The sequence below is a fragment of the Aricia agestis genome, chromosome 2 (genome assembly GCF_905147365.1).
Source record: "Aricia agestis chromosome 2, ilAriAges1.1, whole genome shotgun sequence".
Classification (NCBI taxonomy): Eukaryota; Metazoa; Arthropoda; class Insecta; order Lepidoptera; family Lycaenidae; genus Aricia; species Aricia agestis.
The window spans coordinates 2,777,752-2,802,847 of record NC_056407.1 but is presented as its reverse complement, the minus strand read 5'-3'; the positions used below and the strand labels follow the sequence as shown (position 1 = coordinate 2,802,847).

General features: G+C 36.1%; 2 protein-coding genes across 2 annotated transcripts in view; one reads left to right on the top strand and one right to left on the bottom strand.

The window, feature by feature from the left end:
* LOC121740005 (acyl-CoA-binding domain-containing protein 5) overlaps window positions 1–19,730 on the bottom strand; it is a 49,414-nt gene extending 29,684 nt beyond the window's left edge. The window contains exon 1 of the mRNA XM_042132674.1: window positions 19,429–19,730. Within this exon, the coding sequence (XP_041988608.1) occupies window positions 19,429–19,489 (61 nt within the window). The 5' untranslated portion in view covers window positions 19,490–19,730. The remainder of the gene's footprint in view (window positions 1–19,428) is intronic.
* Window positions 19,731–20,150: 420 nt separating this feature from the next.
* Window positions 20,151–25,007, top strand: LOC121740006 (nascent polypeptide-associated complex subunit alpha). Its single transcript, XM_042132675.1, has 6 exons — window positions 20,151–20,232; window positions 20,705–20,864; window positions 21,246–21,367; window positions 21,654–21,872; window positions 24,021–24,182; window positions 24,774–25,007. The coding sequence occupies exons 2-6, from the start codon at window positions 20,747–20,749 to the stop codon at window positions 24,786–24,788; spliced, it is 636 nt and encodes a 211-aa protein (XP_041988609.1). The 5' UTR covers window positions 20,151–20,232; window positions 20,705–20,746; the 3' UTR covers window positions 24,789–25,007.
* Window positions 25,008–25,096: the final 89 nt, after the last annotated feature.

The window sequence follows — 25,096 nt, the reverse complement described above, 5'->3', positions numbered from 1 at the left end:
AATTTTTAATATTTTTTGGCTGTGACATGCGGACGGACAGACTGACAGACATGATGAATCTATAAGGGTTCCGTTTTTTGCCATTTGGCTACGGAACACTAAAAAGGTTAAAGGCTTCTGTACTAGGTATTTACATCTATCAAAATATTTGAATCCTAAATTTTGTAAGTCTCGAGAACGACTGAACCGATTTTTCATTTTGCTAATTTTAGTCTTGAAATATTCCTGGAAGTCCAAAATCCAAAGGCTATATATAAGCTTTATCCACACTGCCTTATAGCGCAGTCAACAGCGAACGTGAGGCATGCCCGCGACGCATGACTGACCGTTTCCAAAACTTTCTCTTAATATTGTTACTAGCGTCCCGCCCCGGCTTCGCACGGGTATAAAATAAATTATGGCCTAAGTCACTGAAAAAATTATTAAAATCGATTCAGTAGTTTGATTTTAAATAATTTATATTCATTACTACCCGTGGCCCGCATTGGTCGGTACTGCCGCTTCAGGTGACCCGTTTGCTCGTTTGCCCTCTTATTTCATAAAAAAAATATATGTATACCATCGCGGAGTTTTCTGTAGATCTTTTGAATGTGTACAATGCGCACCCCTGCATTGGTACTTGTACTATTATCTATTCTGTGGCATTGGTAGCGCCCACTTCGAAACGGGCGTAAATCGCAATATTTTAATTTCGCCATAACTTCTAAACCAAACGTCTAATTTTATCATACAAAGAGCAAATATAATCTACATAAACTGTACTTAGTGATGAAATTATTTATTTTGATAAGGATTATTAGCATGAGTAAAATAAATGCGTTTAAATGTAGCCCAAAAAAATCAAGATTTTTAAATAAAAAAATGGTTTTTGTGCCTCACTTGACATAGATAGGTATATTGTGTCGCGGACATTTTTGTAGATATTTATAAGATCTACATTTACTTAGAACATTGTATAGTTCTATCTTTTATAGTTTAGGCAGCGTACGCAAAATAAGTAAAATTTCTGGTTGTTTCCGAAAAACTGAAATATCTTACGGAACCCTATATTCTCCAAAATAAAAAGTAGCCTATGTTACTCGTAAATAATGTAGCTTTCGAATGGTGAAAGAATTTTTAAAATCGATCCAGTAGTTTTTGAGCCTATTCATTACAATTAAACAAACAAACAAACAAAGTTTACCTCTTTTTATATTAGTACGAGTATAGATTAAAAATGACAGTTGGCTGTTGGCTTTGCGTTCGTTGACGCATTCAATTATTGAATGCGCCAAAACGAAAGTTGAATGAAAGAAGATGATGAAAATTGAAGACGAAAGCGCATAGTATGGACATAGCTATACGGTGAGAAGTTTTAAGTGATGCGAAGTTAACGCGTCATCTACCCAGTGATTGTATTTACTATTTATTACTAGAAGTCCCGCGCGGCTTCGCCCGCGTAAATTACGAATTATACGGAAACCGTACATTTTCCCATAAAAAATAGCTATACTTCCTGCACGTGGTCTACTCTATATCTGTGCCACATATTGCCATAAAAATTGCTCCAGTAGTTCGTGAGATAAACCCTTTCTAATATTTCCCCCGTTTTTCCCACATTTTCCTGAGTTTCTTTGGTCGTATTAGTCTTAGCGTGATAATATATAGCCTATAGCCTTACTCGATAAATGAGCTATCTAACACTGAAATAAGTTTTAAAATCAGACCTTTAGTTCCTGAGATTAGCGTGTTCAAGCAAACATACTCTTCAGGCTTATAATATTAAGTGTAGATTTTTTGTTACTTAAATTATCACTTGACAAACTCAAGTCTCGATCTAAAAGACTATGAAAAGTAACAATAACAGGGTCATAATAGGCTCATAATCATGGGACGATGCATGGTATAATATGGTAGTGATGATGATGATGATGAATGTAATTTGCATACTAGCATATGCTTTCCATTCTTAAAACAACGCCGAAACTCCCAAACTTGTATCTATAAAGAATCCAGAGTTCTCTCAGCACCTTCCGAACCACGGTATACCAGGTATATTTCGGTGCAAAATCTTACTTATTGGTAGCATATGCTTAGAATACTTCTCCCGAAACCGAAGCCACCACATGTTTCCCTATAGGAGTTCCCTCGATTACTTATGGATCCTTCATCAGATCACCACTTTTGTGAATATAATACCAAATTGGGATGATACCCCATATGCTAAAAGAAAAATTTTGAAAATCGGTTAACAAACGGCGGAGTAATCGTTGAACATAAAAAAACGAACATAACACCTCCCCCATTTTGAAAGTCGGTTAAAAATGTAGCCTATGTGTTTGTATGTTTCATTAAAATCCGTTCAGTAGTTTTTGCGTGAAAGAGTAACAAACATCCATACATCCACACATCCATACATCCAAACAAACTTTCGCCTTTATAATATTAGTAGGAAGTAGGATTTTAATGATGAATATTCTAGGTGTCAAAGCCGTTAAATATAGGTTAAATATAGCATTTTATAGGTACTTACATACAATGAAAATTTTATTTAACCTTTGCAGTGGTTAAATCAATCATGCATTTATTTATTAGCCACTCACTACGGTATGTTGTGAGTTGTGACCAAAAAACTGTAAGAACTTTCTTCGGTTTTTCCTTTCACTCTCTTAGAAGTTCGATGATAGATCTAATGCCTCTCGGATTCTCACGAAAATCTAATCAAACAACAAAGGGACAATTTTGTAAGATTAATAATAATATCTTAATTAATTAACACAAGTATATTTGAATTAAAACTATGTTTTAAAAGACACAAAAGCGTAAGCTTACACAAGATAGAGTTTCGTGTTTAATTAATAATTTTTGTTACTAAAAATGTTATTTTGAACGTTCACATCTAGACTTAGATTACTAGAGACCTACATTTAGTGCTATTCTCTCATACTAAAACGCTTAATTCTTTTGCTAATTGCACGAGCAACCTTCACTTTTTAATTATTATGAATATACGAGTTTAAATTAAATCACTTATTATTTATGATGATGAAAATGTTATTGAAATATTAACTAGTTAGAATATCTAGAATCTTCAGTTTGTGTTCACTTCTTATTTGCTGAACAATTAACCACGTCTCTGTTTGTTGTCAACAATGAAATTTCTTAGTGTTTACACTTAATAATGCCTAGGCATCCATCCATACTAACAAATGCGAAAGTATGTCTGTCTGTAACCTCTTCACGCCCAAACCGATGAACCGATTTTGCTGAAATTTGGTATGGAATATGGAGATACTTTGAGTTCCGGAAGAGGACATAATATCGCATAATATGACATAAGTTATCTAGTTCTGTAATGTTTTCGATATTAGAAATTTTATACGTGGGAGAGCCATGCTTCGGCACGAATGGGCCGGCTCGACCGGATAAATAGAAAACCGGCGTGAAACAGCGCTTGCGCTGTTTCACGCCGAGTGAGTGAGTTTACCGGAGGCCCAATCCCCTAACCCCTACCCTATTCCCTTCCCTACCCTCAACTATTCTCTTCCCTTCCCTACCCTCCCCTATTACCCTATTCCCTCTTAAAAGGCCGGCAACGCACTTGCAGCTCTTCTGATGATGCGAGTGTCCATGGGCGACGGAAGTTGATTTCCATCAGGTGACCCGTTTGCTCGTTTGCCCCCTTATTTCATAAAAAAAAAAAAAAAGATACTCAACAGGAAATATTTATTGCGATGGTCTTGAGTTCATTCCGATTCCCGACCACATTTCGATAGACATCTTATATACAGTGCGTAACAAAAACTAGTGATAATACTTTAGGGTGTATAACTGTGAAAGTAGCAGCTCTGAAAGACGAACATTTTTTTTCACTTCTGTAATTTGTATGGGCAAGGGCCCGAGCGTCACGAGTTTCCCCATACAAAAGTGAAAAAAAAAAATTTGGTCTTTCAGCGCTGCTACTTTCACAGTGAACTCTCTACAAGGAACACGTACACACCCTAAAGTATTATCACTTGTTTTTGTTACACCCTGTATAATTATGTATAAAATTCTCGTGTCACAATGTTCGTTCCCGTACTCCTCCGAAACGGCTTGACCTATTCTCATGAATTTTTGTGGGCATATTGAGTAGGTCTGAGAATCGGCCAACATCTATTTTTCATACCAAAAATTATTTATATGGCAAAACAACGTTTGCCGGGACAGCTAGTTATTTTATACAATTATTACGTACAAGGCTTTAAATTGCGTAATAAATAAAACGTATCTGGTAATTAGTAAGATATTTAGGGAAAGGAAACTGATAATTTTGTTCTGATTGGGCTCGACTTGAAGTACCGTCGCGTCGTAACTCGTAAATGATATAATTATAGCTTCATTAAACTAAAACTTATCAAAGCTGTTCTTAATCTTATCAAAGTAGCTGTACACACAGGGCCAATGCATTTGACCAGCGCATTGGGCCAACGTGTAGAATGTAGACCGTAGAGGCCTTTGGCCATAATTTGGGAGTGACATTTCTCTACTCAATGCGCTGCAATATAACCGCAGTAAAATTTTGTTCAATCTTCAAGACTTTACGATTATTATTATAACTTATACTAATTCGTATTTTCTAATATCTACTCATCAGTCATCGCTCATTACCTTTCTGAAAAAGTCTTAATTTAAGAGCAAATGCCAGAATATGTTAGACGAAAGCTAAGCATTTAATAAGTGCGAGTCGGACTCGCGCACGAAGGGTTCCGTACCGTTATAGACAAAAATAGGCCAAAAATTGTGTTTTTGTATGGGAGCCCGCTTATTAATTATATTTAATAATATTTAAATATAATTTTTATTTTATTTAAATATTGTTATTAATTTTAAAGGCCTTTATGAAAATGTCAAGTGCCTCGCTGTTGCCATTATTGATTACGACCAAAACTGGTCAAAAAATAACGTTTGTTGTATGGGAGCCCCCCTTAAATGCCCCCGAAGGCCCAATCCCCTACCCTTTTCCCTTCCCTGCCCTCCCCTATTCCCTTCCCTACCCTCCCCTATTACCCTATTCCCTATTAAAAGGCCGGCAACGCACCTGCAGCTCTTCTGATGCAGCTAGTGTCCATGGGCGACGGAAGTTGCTTTCTATCAGGTGACACGTTGGCTCGTTTGCCCCCATTATATCATAAAAAAAAATATTTTTAATATTTGTTGTTATAGCGACAACAGAAATACTGTACTTAGGTACACAATCTGTAAAAATTTCAGAAGTCTAGCTATAGCGGTTATTGTCGAGTTACAGCCTGGAGACAGACAGACAGACAGACGGACAGACATCGAAGTCTCAGTAATAGGGTCCCGTTTTTACCCTTTGGGTACGGAACCCTAAAAACAGCATACATTGAACAGTTCAAAGACGTACCTATACAGTCCAGTGTCTGAGAAGTTTTATGGGAGTTAGTTTAAACTGCTGCCAAAATACCCACAGTCAATTTACTTAGGTCGAAAATTCGACCAATGAAATACGCTACTGAAAAGATAAATTTCCATCAAAAACCCCAGAAACCGGGCAACTTTGACATAGATCGTGTTTATGTACTATCAGAGAAGTGGATTCCTAGGCAGATGGCGGGCCTAAGTGATTTGGTCGCGTTGAGTCAAACCCATAAACTTATAATGCAGTATTTAAATAAGTCTATGGTCAAACCCATACGACCGATCACAGCTAACATTAAATTGACATAAGCCGACCAAATGACGTAGGTATGTCAACTGCCCAGGAATCAATTTCCTCGATGGTACTTCCAAACCACGAGGCAATGACGGTGCATCGTCCACTCGCCGACACCATGCAGGTACTTTCTATTTTTATATCGAGTTAGAGCGGTGGGCGATATCGGACATCAGCCGAGCGACACAATTCTGATGAAGCAATGGAAGTGAAAGTAATAAATACTTTGATAACTCTTGGGCCGCTCATACGAACCGAATCAAAAACCGCAGCAGTACGAGTCGCATCCGAGCATGAAATTTCCAATTCATTTTGGGCACGGAACCCTAAAAGTCTGACTCTATCGGTTAGTCCATCCAGGCAACAAACAATACAATAATAAGATATGAGACAGTAAAATTTTTCATACAATAATATTATGTTCTAACGTTTAAATACCCAAGTTAATTTAGTGCTAATACTTGCTAGATAAATTAATTAAGGTTTCATCATTTGCCTACTGCATTTTATGTCGAAAAGTAGAGTTTGTTGAATCTAAGTAGAGCTATATAGCTTGAAGGCTGACCAAACTACAACACATTACAGAAAATAATCTTCATAGAAATATTGCTATAGTTTATAGTACGTTATGTTTAAACTCTATCAGCCATCCTCAAAGTGTGCTCCGTAGGACCCTGGGGCATAGCAGAGGCCTTATAGGGCCTAATATCATCAAACACCAGCACCGAGACAATTATTCAAAGACAAAATATTCCTTTTTTGGGGGTTCATCTAAACTAAAATATCACCAAAAAAGTTTGAAAGCCGCTGCTCTACATTACCAAATTAAGATGTATTTAGATGTATCAAAATATAAATGTATATTTCCATATAGCTCGGTATCTTAAGATACGAAGATGTAAAAATATACATTATAGCTGCTGTGTGTGGTCTCCTGACGATTTCTATAGAAAGATGTATTGAGATGTATAGTGCTATAATATACATCTTTACATTACCTGCTCTCTGTGTGACAAGCGTTACTAAAGCACTTTTGACTATAATCAGTGGTTACTCTGACTCATAATAGATGCGAGAATCGACACACTTCGGTCGGCAATTTAACTTACACATTGATTTGTATTTATATTAAATGTACATTTAGAAGCAAGTAAACTAAAGAATGCAGGTTAAATAACCTTGGTGGAAACATACTAATATGTCAAGTGACAACAGAACATGTTTTTTTGAGCAAAAATGCATTAAACTTCACTAAAATATCATCTTTTAACAGGATTAACCTTCGATTGTCTACATCATACTTTCATAAATAAATATATTGCATAATGCATACCTAATAACGATATTTCTTAATATTTTTTACACACTACGACTTAGGGCTTAGGGCGTCAAGATTCTTTAATCCAGCACTGCAGAAAAAAAAACCTTATCCTATTACTATTGACTAGACCTATTATATAAAGGTACACAAAAGCCCTATTATCACGCTCAGCAAATATATCGTCAATCATAATTATATACGTCTAACATAGCGAATTCATAGCCAAAACTAAAATATCATCGAGGTAACAATCTGCGTTTTACCCTTTAATATAATTAATTATTACTAAAGTCTACTCAATTGCAGCATAAGTAAAGTAATTTAAATTAGAGTATTCGAGCTATAACATAAAAGTTAGAACCTAAGCCAGATAAATAGGCAGGATGATGGTTGAAGTTGAGTTGAACCAATGTTTGTGTATTGACAACAGACTTGAAACGTTTGCGCGCACAGAGTTCGGGTGCCATCGAAATTCTTATACAAACGTAATAACGTAAGCGGTAACACCAATCGCCATAACCTCCCTCTTCTCGAAGATATATTTTTTTAAATATTTTTTTTAATATATAGATTTTGGGACCTTTTCTTTTTTTAATATAAGTAAACGATTTGCCTTTTTTCATACGATCTTTTTGCGAAATTATTTTATTCGCAGATGATACATCCCTCCTGTATAAATTAAATCGAAAAAATGCAGATTTCAGTAGTGTTAATAAAACACTAGCTATTCTATTAGAATGGTTCTCTGCCAACAATCTTGTACTTAATCCCAATAAAACAAAGTGTGTCATCTTCAGAATGCCTAAAGTGAAAGCCAACACTGAAATTAACCTGAAAATTGGTGATGTCAATCTGGATTTCGTTGATTCTACAATATTCTTAGGCCTCACTCTTGACTCTAAGCTTCATTGGGGAACTCACATTTCAAATGTAGCAAAAAAGCTAAGTTCAGCAGTCTTTGCGATTAGAAAAGTAAGACAATTGACAAATGAAGAAACAGCTCGTACCGTTTACTATAGCTATTTTCACAGCATCTTATCTTATGGATTACTACTGTGGGGAAGTGCTGCAGATATTCAAACAATATTTTTATTGCAAAAACGGGCTGTTCGCGCTATATACAGACTAGGATCATGGGGCTCCCTAAAGGAAACGTTTAAAGACATAAATATCCTGACCGTACCATCACAATATATTTTTGACAATGTTATATTTATTCGAAAGAACATCCAATATTATGATAAAAAATCCGACACGCATTCTTTTAATACACGGAACAAAAATAAACAAGCCGTTAATTATTCACGTCTTCATAAGGTTCAAACTTCATTCGTGGGACTCGGTATACGTTTCTAACAGATTACCTGATGACATTTTAGCCTTGCCCTTCAATAAATTTAAGGAATGTATCAAAAACAAATTGATTTGTAAGGGCTACTACAGAATAAATGACTATTTTGATGACATTCATCCATGGGAATAAGTGTGACAATATTAATAACAATAATTAACCATGTCTCTTTTTTCTATAAGTAGGTACCTATGAAAATAACTTGTCATAATAATTAATTATTGTATGAACATGATTTTATATTACTTGAACTGACTGAATTGACATAATTACATACAACTATTTGTCTTTGAATTATATCCATAATTTTATTTTCATAAAATGGAATTTGTCAGTAATTTATGTAAGTCAAATTGTGATAATTACCATGTATTAATGTATCTAAGAATGAGATGTTTATTTTTTAATAAGTATTTAAGAATCTTGACGTTCATAAGTGTTACCGTGTGACCTATATGAATAAATGATTTTGATTTGATTTGATTTGAATGGAATCCATTTTTTTTTAATGAAATAAGGGCGCAAACGAGCAAACGGGTCACCTGATGGAAAGCAACTTCCGTCGCCCATGGACACTCGCAGCATCAGAAGAGCTGCAGGTGCGTTGCCGGCCTTCTAAGGGGTAATAGGGGAGGGTAGGGAAGGGAATAGGGGAGGGTACGGAAGGAAATAGGGGAGGGTAGGGAAAGGAAAAGGGTAGGGGATTGGGCCTCCGGTAAACTCACTTACTCGGCGAAACACAGCGGAAGCGCTGTTTCACTCCGGTTTTCTGTGAGGACGTGGTATCTCTCCGGTCGAGCAGGCCCATTCGTGCCGAAGCATGGCTCTCCCACGTCAACAATCTATTATCAATTTTGACGACCTCTGTGGCTCAGTGGTGAGGGCGTTGGTAGCTCAAGCCGGGGGTCGCGGGTTCGAATCCCGCCGACGGAACAAAAAGTTTTCAAAGGTCCTGGGTCATGGATGTGTATTAAATATGTGTATGATATAATAAAAATCTTAAATATATGTATAGTATAAAAGTATTAAATATATTTCCGTTGTCTGGTACCTGTAACACAAGTCCTTTAGGTACTTAGCACGGGGCCAGACTGACGTGGTGTGAAGCGTCCATAGATATTATTATTATCAATAGTCAGCTTCTTCGATACTTGGACGGCCAAGGATTACTAAGCGACAACAGTACGGGTTCCGTAAGGGTCGCTCGGCTGGTGATCTCTTGGCGTACCTAACTCATCGTTGGGCTCAGGCAATTGAGTCGAAAGGAGAGGCATTGGCTGTTAGTTTGGACATTGCGAAGGCCTTTGATCGGGTTTAGCATAAAGCGCTGCTTTCAAAGCTTCCATCATACGGGCTGCCCGAGAAATTATGCGAGTGGGTCACAAGTTTCTTAGCAGACAGAATCATAAAGGTTGTAGTTGACGGCGAATGTTCGGAAACTCAGTCTGTTGATGCTGGTGTCCCTCAGGGCTGTGTGCTATCGCCTACCCTATTCATACTGCATATCGATAACATGTTACAGACCAACGGCATTCATTGCCATGCGGATGATAGTACAGGTGATGCTGTATATGCCAGCTCCCCCAATATTTCTCGGCAAAATGTCATTGAGAGTCGAAACGAACTTGTGTCAAAATAGAGAATTCATTGGAGAAAATCTCTGAACGTGGTAGACGTAACATAGTCCAATTCAACCCCGCCAAGACACAAGTCTGCGCGTTCACCGCTAAAAAGTCACCAATGGTCGTATATCGTTTTGAGGGCATTTCTTTAACCATCTCCCATAGCATTGAAATACTTGGCGTTAACATAGTTAACCTCGAAGAAGATTGGTGTTCTGAACAGGGCGAGACAGTACTTCAGTCCGTACCAACGCCTACAACTCTACAAGGCGCAGGTTCGGCCTCATATGGAATATTGTTCTCATCTCTGGACAGGGGCGCCAAAATACCAACTGCTTTCTCTGGATCGTATCCAACGAATGGCCGCTCGAATTGTTGAGTTGTTACTGCCATAGTGTTTCAAATAGCTTGTACCCCTTAGAATTATGCCGAGATGTAGCTTCACTCTGCATCCTCTATCAGTTGTATCACGGGCAGTGCTCTGAGGAATTGAGTATTTCAACATTTTTTTTTTATAAATAGGGAGATCATATATTCAAGTTTTATAACAAAACATTTCTGTTTTATTTTTTTTCGCAATAAAGTAAAAGCACTAATGCTAGACTTGGAACTAATAGATGGCACTTACGAAAAAAATACCATAAAATAAGAATTGCTAAAAACTTTTCTCAACACTATAAATTTTATAAGCTTCTCAAGCTATCTGTTGATGTGAAAAAATATATTTGGGACGCCTTCGGGAACAAAATTTTAAAATGGGATCAGTTTTCGTAAATAATGTGACCACGTCAACACGCGCTCGGCAATTTCTTAGCAAATAGGTTAAGGAAGGCGAAATTTTGCACGTAAGTTTGGAATACATTTATTTGATTTTTTGTAATTTCTATTGATTTCATTGGATTAATGGTCATGACTCATGTTGTATATGTCGCAGCCAACTGGTTTAAATAGCCGTTCAATCAAACAGCTTTTTTTTAACAGGGGTTATATCGTGAAAAGTCATAGGGCCTTTTTATTGGTATTTCAATATAGAATATTTAAAAAAATGTCCGGTTGAAAAATAACAATTCCTTGCAATTGTTTAAACAATGTTTGTTTAAACAATATGGCACCGGGTTGCGCTATGACAACATGCATTTATATCATCAGGACATTCAGGAGGGCAATTTGAAGAGGATCGCATAAAAAAATTGAGGTGGAATAGTTTCCGGTACTTATGCGCCGACTCGGGCTGCTTTATTATAAAAGTTCTCGAATTATTAACATTAATTACCACTTATTATGATTGACGTGTTGTTTATAAATAATAACATTATGTGAAGATAAACATTGGGTCATCGGCCAACATCCTGACAGCATTTGCACTGATTGTGTTATCTTAATTGCGTTGCGTTATTCATAACAATTTCTATTGCAAAAGATCATAACTCGCTACTTATTTTTTTGGCGGCAGCTCGATGCCCATCGGATTTATGCCTCGATTACACCTACCGAGTAGAGTGACGAGAAAGTGGCGAGACAGTGCTCTCGGCCAATTTGATGGCCTGGGTACTCGGTAAGTGTAACAAGCTTTAGTGTAGACCCCGGGCTACGGAGTGCTCTTCCGCTCGCACGGTAAGTCCCAGTCAGTATAATAATTATGTTTAATATCCTATGAAAATGGATTTCTATGGCTGCGCTAAGTTAGTGCTACCATCCATCCGGATTTCCCCGATTTTGTCCTAGGACCTAGAACGTCCGGGGACCGTCCGGTGCAGAGGTTTTTAAAACACTTTTTAAACGGCCACTGCCGGGTAAAGGTCACAGAACATAAATTATAAATACGCCATTAGTCAGTACAAACACAATAATATTGTGCATTTTAATTTTGTAAACTCCACAGTAAGAGAAAAAAATCAGCCAAGTGCGAGTCGGACTCGCACACTAAGGGTTCCCTTATCTCTTTATTTCGCCATCCTCAACTTATCACTTAGACTAAAATACATATCGCTCAGACTAAAATAAATATATGTGAAAATTTCAGAAGTCTAGCTATAGCGGTTCTTGAGTTAAAGCCTGGAGACAGACAGACAGACAGACGGACAGACGGACAGACGGACAGACGGACAGACGGACAGACGGACAGACGGACAGACGGACAGACGGACAGACGGACAGACAGACGGACAGACAGACAACGAAGTCTCAGTAATAGGGATTAGGGACCCTATTACTGAGACTTCGTTCCGTACCCTTTGGGTACGGAACCCTAAAAACAGTAAAATGAAGGGTCCTCCTAAACTGTTTGTCATGTTACTTAAAGCTGGTACATCGTACATTTGGAGCAATTCAAGACTTAACACTTTGTAACCCAAAAGCCAGCGACAACCAGAATTTCGTAATTTTGTTTTTAAGCTGAAAACCTGTATATGACCCCTATATGATTGACCAGCAAGTAGCAACTATGGAGTTTCGGAGGTAGTGGTACTCTTCGAGGAACAACCCACTAAAACCCCATGGTGCTCCACTCCCCCCCCCCGCCTAGGCACAGTCACGGGCACGATCAAGCCACCGCAACTCTACGAGAGTTCTGAAGGCCTACCTAACCGTCGATAAAGGGTAAAGCTTAATTTTCATCTTATTTTCTTTGGGGTTACTGTAGTAATCTCGTCTCCCGCTGCCGGTCATTTTTGACAGTTTCTTTCCACTGTAGCTGCAGAACACCTCAAAGACTAACACTTTAAGGAAGTTTAAAGGTGTCCAGTAGTGGAAGACGAGATTCCTACAGTTAATCAGAAGAAAATAAGATAAAAAATTGACCTTAACTCTTTATCGAAGGTCAGGTAGACCAACTGGATAACTCCTAAATTAACCGCGACCGAAACTAACTCCATACTTGCTGGTCGTTCTAATCACTATTATAGGGGTCACATAGGCAACTCTTAGCTTTTATAAAATGACATAAGTCTGTCTGTAGCTGGCTCTTGGGTTATTAACTGGTTTAAGTTTTACAGTTTACTAACTATACGAGTATAAATCAGGTTCTCTCAATGATATTAAACTTCGGTTATGAAAGGACATAGACAAGGCCGGCGTTAACATTATGTTAATTAATAATTTAATACATCATGAGTATCTCTGCTTCCATTACTCATTAAATCTTGGAGGTCGTTGACTTTAGAACCAGACTTTCTAAGTTAAGTCTAAATCTAATCTAGGTCATATAGTTAAAGCTGAATATTTAATTGAAATGCTGAAAGTTTTTACTTTTTTTTCATTGCATAAATTTTGCGGAAAGCTGAAAGCGCGAGACGATATACTTACTTGAGTTTAATTCCGTAATTGAATTAAATGTAGTTTATTTAATCAGGCTTCTGAGTTCTGTGGCCCATTAATTTAAATATATTTTTGGATGGGAATATCACACAAATCTAGGATTGAGTGCTCTGTGCTATTAAATTAACAATATTATTTGAAAATCAAGTTTTTTTTGCGTAGGTAATATGGCAGCGGAAATTTTATGGCTTTTTGTTGTATCATTTCTTTGAATAGCTAATACATCAGCTGTCTAGGAGTTTTTACTTTACGTTTAAAAACGACAAACTACAACAATTTGATGTTGTGTTGTAGTATAATTGTTATATTATGCGAAAGTTTGTCTGTCAGTCTGTTACTTCCGCTTAACTGATCTTAATAAATTTTGGTATGGAGATACTTTGAGTGGGAGGACATAGGATAGCTTTATCCCTGAAAATGTGGTAAAAGAATAATTTTGAGATATTTTGGTTGCCCGTTGGCCATTCAGTGCGGTACCCTGAGAGATAACCCAGATGCTGTCATTATATTGTCATTAGGCATGTGCCCAGATCTATACATAATGGTTCCTAGAGAAAACAGGAAATAATGCAACAAGCGTGAGTTTATGCAACTGATAAACTATAAACCAGGGGTCACCAAATGGCGGACCGCCCGACCCATTTTGTGCGGACTGAGCATTTTTAACCGACTTCCAAAAAAACGAGGAGGTTATATATCCGGCTGTGGATATTTTTTTTTATTTTTGTATGTTCGACCAGTGACCACTACTCCGCCGTTTGTGAACCGATTTTCAAAATTTTTGTTTTACTCCAATTTGGTTCCATTTTCACAAAAGTGGTGATCTGATGATGGGATCCATGTGTAATCGAGGGAACTCCTCAAAATTTATATGGAAACATAATTATGGTGATTTTGGTTTTATGAGAAGCATCCTAAGCATATGCTACCAAAACGCAAGATTTTGCACCAAGGTATGCTATGGTTCCGAGGATACTAAGATTCCTTATAGATACAAGTTAGGGGGTTTAGGCGTTGTTTTAAGAACTGAAAACATATGCTAATATGCAAATTACATTCATCATCATCATCATCATCACTACCATACCATGTCAGGGTCACCAATGTCACAACTCACATGGTTGCTGCAGGGGTATCTTTCCCTTAGGTGCAGTGTGTGCGTTGCACACGGGCGCCGCGGTCCTAGGGGCGCCGGGCGCTGCTCGCGCCCGCGCTGGCCGGCCGCCACGGCCCACGCTTTAATGACCAACGTAAAAAAGTGTGCACACATTTAGTGTAATATCTGGAGCTCTTCTTATATTTGTCGAATTACACCAAAGCAAGGCGTGCCACGAGCAACTCGGATTTTGCAATATAATTATTGTTATTAAATCTTTATTTTTTAACGTGAAATGAACCTTAATCCTTCAAGCCCCATAAGAGCAACGGTGATCGCAACAATAATAGAATGAAGGATAAAACACATGATAAAACACATAATATTTTATATGAAGGTACACATAATATTTGGTGTATTAGTGAGTGTCCTTGCTCTTTTTTTTTCAAAATTTAAAGTAGTGGTAGGATTTGGATTTAGATACAAAAAAGCACATTGTTCTAATTTAGAAAACAAACTGTGCTATGCTGGCTCTTCGGATGTAGAGAAGTTCGAGTTCTTCAATGAAATAGAATAATAAAATCGATTCCAAAATTTGTACATAGATTGGTTCAAGCATACACTTTAATTTGTCCATAGCTTATAAGAAAAGTATTTATGGTTTTTTGCTGTTCCATTGCTCGTTTTTATGAGAGGCCGGGCCGGCCTCTCATAGAAAAACAAGCAATCTAAAACATATAAATACGGTTTTTTACTTTAACGCGGCGTCACCTTAAGCGGCCGGGCAAACTGAACTTTTACTTTGTACCCATTTCATTTTGACCACGCGCTTGTTAGGGGGCGCTAGGGTAATGTTTGCACACGGGCGCCACATAGGCTAGAGACGGCCCTGCATGGTTGTATATGGATACAATATACACACAACACCATAATTATATCATCAGTCATCACGTTATGTCCTTATTTATTTGGTACATTTCATAGCGATGTTAATAAAAAAAAATACTTTGTTGTTTCAAAATACATAATATTTCAAGTACCACAAAATTGAACATAAGTAACAAATTCAACCTTTACTCCAGTGCGTAAGGCACACATTTGACATAAAAAAATGTAAAATGTTCTCGTCGCACATGTTACAATAAGCTACTGAAGATGAAAGTGCACAGTGTGGATATTCATAGCTAATCTACATCGTAATAGGAACAAGAAACACAATCGCAATTAGCATAAAAAATACTTCGTTTATACGGTTAATATTTACACGATTTTGATACATATAATTATTAATACATAATATATACAGATCGAATTCCTATGCAAGTTTATAGGTACAATAATTGCCTAGTGGCTAGCACGGGTTTACTGTTTAGGTACTGTTCACTTCGATTTTTTTTAATGTATCAATGTTTTAAATTATCTACCTGATATTTGTGAGCACGTGTGACTCTTAAGAGGATTCCACACCGCCATTTTTTCCATACAAACGCTGTCCCCTGTTTCCTCCCTGGATAATGCTAGTAGAGTTATAATTTTTTTCCTGGATATCTACGGCCACTAATACAATGTCCCTATGTTTTCTTTTTTTCATAATTTAATTATTAAATAAGATATGAACGTTCAAAAACCTAAAAAAATGGCCAGATTTTCCGCTGTGTTCAAACGTCCAGAAAACAGATCTGGCTAGATTTAACAAAAAAAAGCAAAACATAGGAACACAGCTCAAGCCTTTTTTTAATCTTTAATAAAAAAAGTACTTAAATCGGTTAAGTTTTGGAGAAGGAATCAGGGGACAACGAATCGTTGATTTTATGGATTTTCTGCAGTTGTCTCTATCGCGTTCTGCGGTATAGGCTTGAGGTAAGGGAGACAGCTATAGATATTACACGTACTTTTTTTTCATTTCTCTAGCCCCTGGTGTATCCTCTTAACAAATTGTAATAAGAATTAAGATCCGTAGAATATTAAATATACGCGATGGTTTACTAAGTAACTAAAAAGAGTGAAATTATTATTTTTAACAAAAAATGAAAACCGACTTCCAAGGTAAAAACAATAATATCATCCTTATAATATGAACTAAAAAGTATTAAATAATTTTTCTTATCTAATAGTGCCTTTTTCCGTATTCGGCTAAACCTCAACTATTTCTGTACTTACTCAATCTTCATAATTTTGAAGTCGATGCAAGTTCCAAAAGTTTAAAATTTTCTGTCAGAGAACTGAAGATTCAGCTATCTGGTACCGACTTCAAAATGATGAAGATTGAGTACAGAAATAGTTGAGGTTTAGCCGAATTCGGAAAAAGGCACTATTAGATAAGAAAAATTATTTAATATTTAATATATCAGTGGCCGGGAACGTCGTACTTGCGGCCCGTGAATGTATCATGAATAAGATAAATGACGTATTAAAAACAGTGTTTTCTAATAATGCCAGTAGTAATTGCTTCTTAAGAACGTAGTTTGTTTGTTTTGCCACCTTGTGGCCCTTGCCTGCCTAAAGGTTGCCGACCGCTGATCTACATAGTACAGAACTGTACTGTACTGTACTTTAGTATAGTTTGACAGTCGACACAATTTACTTTTGTTGGGTAAGTAGTCCAAGTAGACCCCCACGGTCCCACGGGCGAGGGGCGACTCGACAGAGGTCTACGAATTACGATGTGCGTGGCAAAACGGGGGGTCCACAATCATAAGCTGGAGTGCGTCCACCAAATCCAGTAAATTCTTGAAAGTGTTTTTTTTTTCATTATTATTTACTAGATATGTGCCGAATTGCCGATCATGACTTTGGCCGATTAGCCGACTAGCCGATCATGGTTTCGGAAGTTTCCGTGACGCTTTTTTACTGCTGTTTCGCGGGTAAGTCGCACACGCCGCCTGCAAACGTGTCGAATCGTGTTAAGAGGGCGACTAACGCCAAAAATCAAAAATCGTCCTCTCTTCACACTCACGCTCGTCTTTCATATGCCAGGTGAAAAAGAACGACGCGGATTCATCGCCAAATTAGTTTTTTCTCAATAACTCGATAAATATACAACATTTAAAAAATCCGCTAGGTCGATCTCTCAATGATAGAATTTTATACAATGTGTTAAAATATTAACTTAGTTCAATGCACGTGAAGTTATGACAATAAATGAAAAATAACAATTCCTTGCAATTGTTTAAACAATGTTTGTTTATATGGCACCGGGTTGCGCCCTGGCAACATGCATTTATATCATCAGGAAGGCAATTTGAAGAGGATTGCATAAAAAAATTGAGGTGGAATAGTTTTCGGTACTCATGCGCCGACTCGTCCTAGTCTATAAAGTTTCCGTAACGCTTTTTTACTGCTGTTTTGCGACTCACACGCCGCCTGCAAACGTGTCGAATCGTGTTAAGTATGTTTACTTCGCGTACGTTACTTTGGAAGAGTCTCTCTCGCAAACTATTCAGGTTAGAAAAAAATGATATTAGTAACCTCAATATGATTTTTAAAGACCTACTCATAGATACCCCACACGCATAGGTTAGACGAAAAAATATATTTTTGTTTCAGTTGTACCCCTAAAATTTTTGATAATTTTTCTATTTTTGTATCAAAATCTTAATGCGGTTCACAGACTACATCTACTTACCAAGTTTCAATAGTATAGCTCTTATAGTTTCGAAGAAAAGTGGCTGTGACATACGGATGGACGGACAGACAGACAGACAGACAGACATGACGAATCTATAAGGGTTCCGTTTTTTGCCATTTGGCTACGGAACCCTAAAAAAGTAACGTACGCGAAGTAAACATACTGGGGGGAGACTAACCCTAAAGTGTCGATTTTATAATTCATTTTTATACTTGAAAATAAGCCCCGAATTGTTTCATTTTCTAAAATTAGATACTACATTATATTTCCGAGAATTCGATCTGAGCAAAAACACGATATCTTAAAATTTTCTCGATAGAAAAAAATCACAAAAATGCATCTAATTTTGACGAATTTTTCATTTATTGTCATAACTTCACGTGCATTGAACTAAGTTAATATTTTAACACATTGTATAAAATTCTATCATTGAGAGATCGACCTAGCGGATTTTTTAAATGTTGTATATTTATCGAGTTATTGAGAAAAAACTAATTTTATTTTTAATTAACGGGAACCGAACATTACAATCCCTTGAAACTCATGATCTGCTCTATATTTGTGACTATCAAAATTGGTCCAGAGTCCAGACCGGTCGAAGATCGGTCGAAAATGCAAACATACCTTTAATTTTTTACCCATTCCTAAAAACACTAATAAAACACAATTTTTTGTGCACTTTTTCCACTATATTAAGATATTATTTTTCCTAAAAAGGAAACATCCTTTTATATTTTTTTAATATAATATTTAAGTATTTAGCATTAAAGTCGAAACAGAAAATATATGGCCCAAATCTAAAGTTTTTTTTTAACTGTTAAGTCTTTTTATCAATTTGATCTATAAACTATGATAATTCATAAGAAACAGCCTAGTGACAGACATATATATGCATGGCGAAAATGAGAGTTTTGCTTTTTTCGCGTTAACGCGGCATCTCCTTAAAAGATAGCATCTATAAATGAATATGACTCAAGTAACCTAAGAATACAAATTTTTATGGGATATTGACTAATTAATAGCTTTATATATACACAAAAAACAAAATTAATTTTCTTAGAAATGTTTTTAAATTGGAATTTGGTTTTAGGTATAATCTATTTAAAAACACTACATTGCTATTTACATGCCCATAACTTACATGTTACTAAAAAGGTTTTAGCAACTCATAATAAAATCATAATAATATTTTATACAACTTGTGTTGTGACTTGTGAGTCAAAGATGTACATTTAAAAAAATTAGAATATCATCAATAGAAACATTGTTATGCATCAAGAATGTGTGGCTTGAAGCGCCAGTTGTAGTATACAATAGAATATTGCTTGTAATTTAGAAGTCAGGCCTGCAAAGCACCATTGTGATTTGTGTCAATAATGATTTTTTTCAGATAAACTTACCACTCTTCGGTAAACTCCTAATAACATTAACAGCTGCATTGAATTTATCTTCTAGAGACATTTTTATAATATATCACTGAACTTTGATACAAATTACGCACTTTGAACTATAAAATCTATATGAGTATTAGAATGTCAGTAATAACATAATTTGCACACAGCTAAGAACTGTTAAATCAATATGGTTAACAGTAATAATCACTTTTAAGAAATATCACGGATATTCTGAGAACTCAACTCGTTCGAAACAAACAAGAAAAACAATTAATTTTAATTAACAGGGCACGGCCACAGATCGAAAATGAAAATATTTTGCAAAATTGCAATTTGCAGTTGAACTAACATCTGTCAAGTATCAACTGACAAATGACAAATGACAAATTAGACTTTTTTTTACGTGGGTACATGGCATGCACATTGCACAGTGCACTCTTCAGAGTCTCAGTAGGTACGGTAAATATTATTCATGTACTTTTTTACTTAGTAAAGTGGACCATGAATAGTTTACTAAAACAACTGACTTGACTTGTTGACTTTACTGACTACTTTTTTAGACTTTTACTAGACTTCCGACTAGACGCTCATCTGGAAAAACGACTTTAAATTTTGTAAACTTTTCACGAAAAAAAAATTTTTCGAGCCATATTTTATTTGACACTGGCCATGGTTAAAAAGCCGAGCGCCATATTATGAAAAAAAAAATAAGAGGAAGAAGAAGATAATGAAATTGACAAATTGTAAATGTCATTGACTTCTTTTGTCAAAACAAGAGTCCAAAAATCGGTTTTATTTTAGCCGCACGAGGTAAAAAATCGTATTTATTCTCGATAATCGCCTAGTTTTTCTCGAAAACTAAAATATTTGTATAATCCTATGTCGAATACTTATGTGTTATTGAGTATATTTTGTGTACTAATCACTATTACGGCCGTTCCTAATATTTGATCTATCGCTGGTTTTGCCCTACTAGAGATAGGAATAGCTCACAATTGACATAAAATAAATGTCTCTAATGTCTAATGTGAGCTATTCCTATCTCTAGTAGGGCAAAACCAGAGAGATCAAATATTGGGAACGGCCGTTAGCACAACACAAATTAACCACTGTTATAGCGGTCGTTCTTAGTGGTACTCTTCGATCACTAATATACTAGTGATCGAAGGTGGTACTTAATTTATTGGATCGATCCTTTCCCTTAATTCCAGTCAGTAACTTATGTTTTGCTAAAAGAAATCCAAAGTGTAACCGTATGAATGATATATTATTATACTTTAAGGTATTTCCGATTTTCAAAATTGTTCAAATAAAGGAAGCTAATATGCCAGAACTTACTGAATTGGACAAGGCTACTGCCTCAATGACTGAAAAGAGGAAGGAAGAAACGGCATCCTCAGACAGTGATTCTGATGATACTATTCCAGAACTGGAAGATGCAGGTACTTATGTTTATCTTAAGGTGAACGCACACTTATCGGAGCCGTAAGAACGGAACGAGCCAAAAGAAACTAATTTCAGAATTCTATTAATGAAATCAGCAGCTGGCGCCTGGCAGGACCCCAGTAAGGCCTTCTGGAAATTCGAATTGTTCGGTTCCTCTAAGTGTGCTTCACCTTTAGAAGTAGTTTCTTAGCAGTATCCTTATGTAATGGGGGTTGGGAATTAGTAATAACTAATAGAAAGGCATTCATCCTTTTACTCATAATCTGGTTATTGTCTGACCAATTTTCTTAAATATTCCAACATACCCAAAATATTACTCTATGATACTACAAGAACTTGTTATTTCCATTTATTAAGGTTTTTGTTCATAATTTCAGGCACAGCTGGTACCGGTGGTATCACAAACCCAATTGCTGGTATTGATATTGTATCAAAGGCAAAGCAATCACGGGGTGAAAAGAAAGCCCGTAAAATCATGAGCAAACTTGGACTTAAACCTGTAAGTATCAACAAAAGTTCGAATTTATTGTGTGGGAACCGTTGATGTTTCAAGGATAAAAAGTATTTTTTGTCCTTTTACGGGTTTAGTTTAGTATCTCTAAATTTCATCAAATTAATTTAGAGTTTTATTCATGAAGAGGTAACAGACCCCCTTTAAGCATTTATAATATATTAGTAAGGATGTTTTTACTTTGAAAGTCAATTCCATAATTCATAATTGAAATCCAGAAAAAAATTATAAATTACTTTGCTTTATCTATAATAATTTATTTTGTTATATCCAGGTCCAAGGTGTGAACAGAGTAACAATCCGCAAATCAAAAAATATTTTGTTCGTAATCAACTCACCAGATGTGTACAAAAACCCACACTCGGACACATACATTGTGTTCGGTGAAGCCAAGATTGAGGACTTGTCTCAACAGGCCACCATGGCCGCGGCCGAGAGATTTAAGGCTCCAGAGAGTGCAGCGACTGGAAATGACACAGCTACTGCTGGAACGGTGAGTTTTTGTTTGTCATCACAAAAGTAAGATAAGTCACACAAAAAATGAACAATAAAATGTATAGGTACATTGCATTCTGTTGTTGAAGTGCCAATACCTCCTAACAGTAGGTGCTTATTTTACAGGAAAAGGAAAAAACTTTTTACTATTTTATAAATTGCACTTTAATTATTTATCAAGCACCATACGGTCACCGGTGACCGAGACACAATAGAAATTCTATTGTGTCTCATTTTTCCACGATCAATGGGTTAAATAATATCACATATTCTTGTAAAACTGTCAATTAGTAGTTATTGATCTTAAAGTTGATTTCTTAAAAAATATTAGGATGTATTGGCACTTCAACGACAATATGCTACCTACCCCTCTTTGTTGGCCCAGGATGGGAATATGGGCAGACTAACATATAGATTGTTTGTATTCTTTTTTTTTTTTCCCCCTTTCAACATCTGCAATCGGCTAGTTATAACCATAATCAAATCTTATCCATTATTAAATTGGGTTTTATTTGCCCAAACTCCATTGAGTAAGTCCTAGTTTGCTGTATTGGCCATTATCTTATGGCCCTATCTTTTGTCAATGTCCAGTATATTCCACTTTTTTAGTCGTGATTTATGCGTATTACTAGTAATGAGGGCTCTTGCTAGTGTGTTTACATGTTCCTGTAATCTCTATTTGTATTCGGTGCTGTGTCGTTTTGCTTCCTCTTTAACACTTAGAATATTAAGATGTTCGTGAATTTCCGTGTTGCGTGTGAACCAAGGTGCATTGGTAATGGTTCTTAAGGCCTTGTTTTGAAATCTTTGCAGTATTTCAAGGTTCGAGTTACTTGCTGAGCCCCATAACTCTATTAAATAGGACCAGATTGATTTCACAATACTTTTATACACTAGTATTTTATTGTGTACAGATAGCTGCAATGATCGTCCTATAAGCCAGTTCAGGTTGCTAAGCTGGAAATTTGCCTCATTTTTCTTTGTTTTTAAGTGTATAGCCCAGGTAAGTCTCCTATCCAGAGTGAAGCCCAGATATTTGACAGCTGTTTTGTGTGGTAGGATATCTCCATCTAGTGTAGTGGCTTACAGTTTTCTTTACGGAGAGTAAAGGTAATATGGGTAGATTTGGTGCTACTGGCCTTGATACGCCACTTTTCCATCCATTTTTGTATTTTTTCTAAATGACCTTGCAGTATGTCTGAGGCCTTATTTGGATTATTATCACTCGCAAGGCAGGCTGTAACATCTGCATATGTTGCTGTTTCTACGCCATCCGAAGTTGGGAGATCAGCAGTGAATAAAGAGTATAGGACTGGTCCAAGTACAGAGCCCTGAGGTACAGATGCTTCTAAATTGTATATTGTTGATAGTTCGTCTTCAAACTTGACTTGGAATTTCCGATCTTATAGGTAAGATTATAGGATCATAAAAAGTGCATTAGATAGGATGCTTTTCAATTTAAATAATAGTCCCTTGTGCCATACTTTGTCAAATGCTTGTTGTACGTCCAAGAACACCGCTGAACAATATTCTTTGTTCTCCAGGGTCTCTCTGATTTTATGGACTACACTTTTTGCTTTGTTCTCCTTGATTTCAAAATGAAGTCTTATTAGTAGCACCTTTTCAAATACCTTCGACAAGATGGGCAAGAGACTTATAGGTCGATAGGAGTTTGGTTGTGTTGGTGGCTTTCCAGGCTTGGGAGTCATTTTTACCATGGATATCTTCCATATGTTTGGAAAATGAAGTACTCTCATTATACCATTAAACAGTATTGTTAAGAATATAATGGCTTTTCTGGGTAGTTTCTTTAAGATTTTTCCGGTTATTAAGTCATATTCAGGTGCTTTCTTGTTTTTTAAGGTCTTAATAGTTCTTATTACTTCCGCTGGAGTTGTTGGTTTTATAGGGAGGCTTAGTTGTTGGTCACTGTTTATTAGTATTCTTAAATAAATAAATTAAAAAAAAAATTGCTTATGATGAACATATTGGCATTCCATAGACAAGCTGGGTAATCATGGTTATTCTTTTATCACAGTGTCGATAAGGAGCCAATACAGTCTTACCATATCAATATTATTTAAATACATTGAAAAAGAAAAATAATTAATTAATCATATTTATTATTTATTCCCTTTCTTTACAGACGGTAGCACCAATTGCTGAGGAAGAAGATGAAGAGGGAGTAGATGAGACCGGAGTAGACGAGAAGGATGTTGAGATAGTGATGTCCCAGGCCAATGTCTCCCGAGCGAGAGCCGTTAGAGCCCTTAAGAATAACCAGTCCGACATAGTAAACGCTATAATGGTATGATAATTTTATTCATTCAACTTTAGAACAATTACATTATAGTGTGTGAATAATGTAGGGTCAGAACCTCATTAACTATTCATATTTTGAACATACGGCAAAGTCACAGTGCTTATTAAATGTATAATAGTATGAATGGCGCCATGCTCTCTGAGACTTATGATATTTTTGTATTGGGAAAGTGTCAGAGATCATAAAATGTTAAATGTATTATAAAAGTAACTTTTGGAAAGTATTTTAAAGAATCAGCTTTGACTTAGACAAGTGCTTATGATAAAGCATAGCTTGACGTAAAAATGCAAAACAATAGAAATTCTGACTGATTTCAGGGCTGAATAAAACTTTCCTTTGTCAATTCTTTGTTTAACGAAACCCTATGGGCTACGATGGCATTCTAAGTGTGGCAGGTCTAAAATGGCTAATGGCTATATGATATTATAACAATTCAAAAATATTAATTTCATTACTTATATACATTAATTCAATACCACATAAGGGAGGGCATCAAGACGTTTCATCATGATGCCCTTATGTGGTATTGAACCTATAGTATATATTATGGTAGCTATACTTTTTTTTTTTTTTCAGGAACTCACACTGTAACCTGTCAGGCTCTCGTCACAAGCTTTATTTTATGTTCCTAGACTTAAGATGATTAACGATTGTTTGGTGTCATGCTAGTGTATTAATAAACTGGTAACAACTCTTTATTTTACAATTCTAATCCACATCTACAGCACATTTTATGTAATCGAAATTCGGAAATGTATATATGATATACATAGCTATAATGCCAAAATTTAATAAAATATGTGAATATTCTATCCTTTTTTTTTTGTTTTTTTTTTTTTTTAAAAAACGTTTTAAAGCACCATTACATATAAAATTTCTACTTCATTCACAAGAGCGTA

What these genes read in the sequence shown, in the direction of transcription:
- LOC121740006 (XM_042132675.1), top strand. Translation starts at nt 20,747, where the DNA reads ATGCCAGAACTTACTGAATTGGACAAGGCTACTGCCTCAATGACTGAA. An exon ending in GCAAACTTGGACTTAAACCT is followed by an intron (nt 21,368 to 21,653) that starts GTAAGTATCAAC and finishes TGTTATATCCAG; the next exon opens with GTCCAAGGTGTGAACAGAGT. An exon ending in ACACAGCTACTGCTGGAACG is followed by an intron (nt 21,873 to 24,020) that starts GTGAGTTTTTGT and finishes CTTTCTTTACAG; the next exon opens with ACGGTAGCACCAATTGCTGA.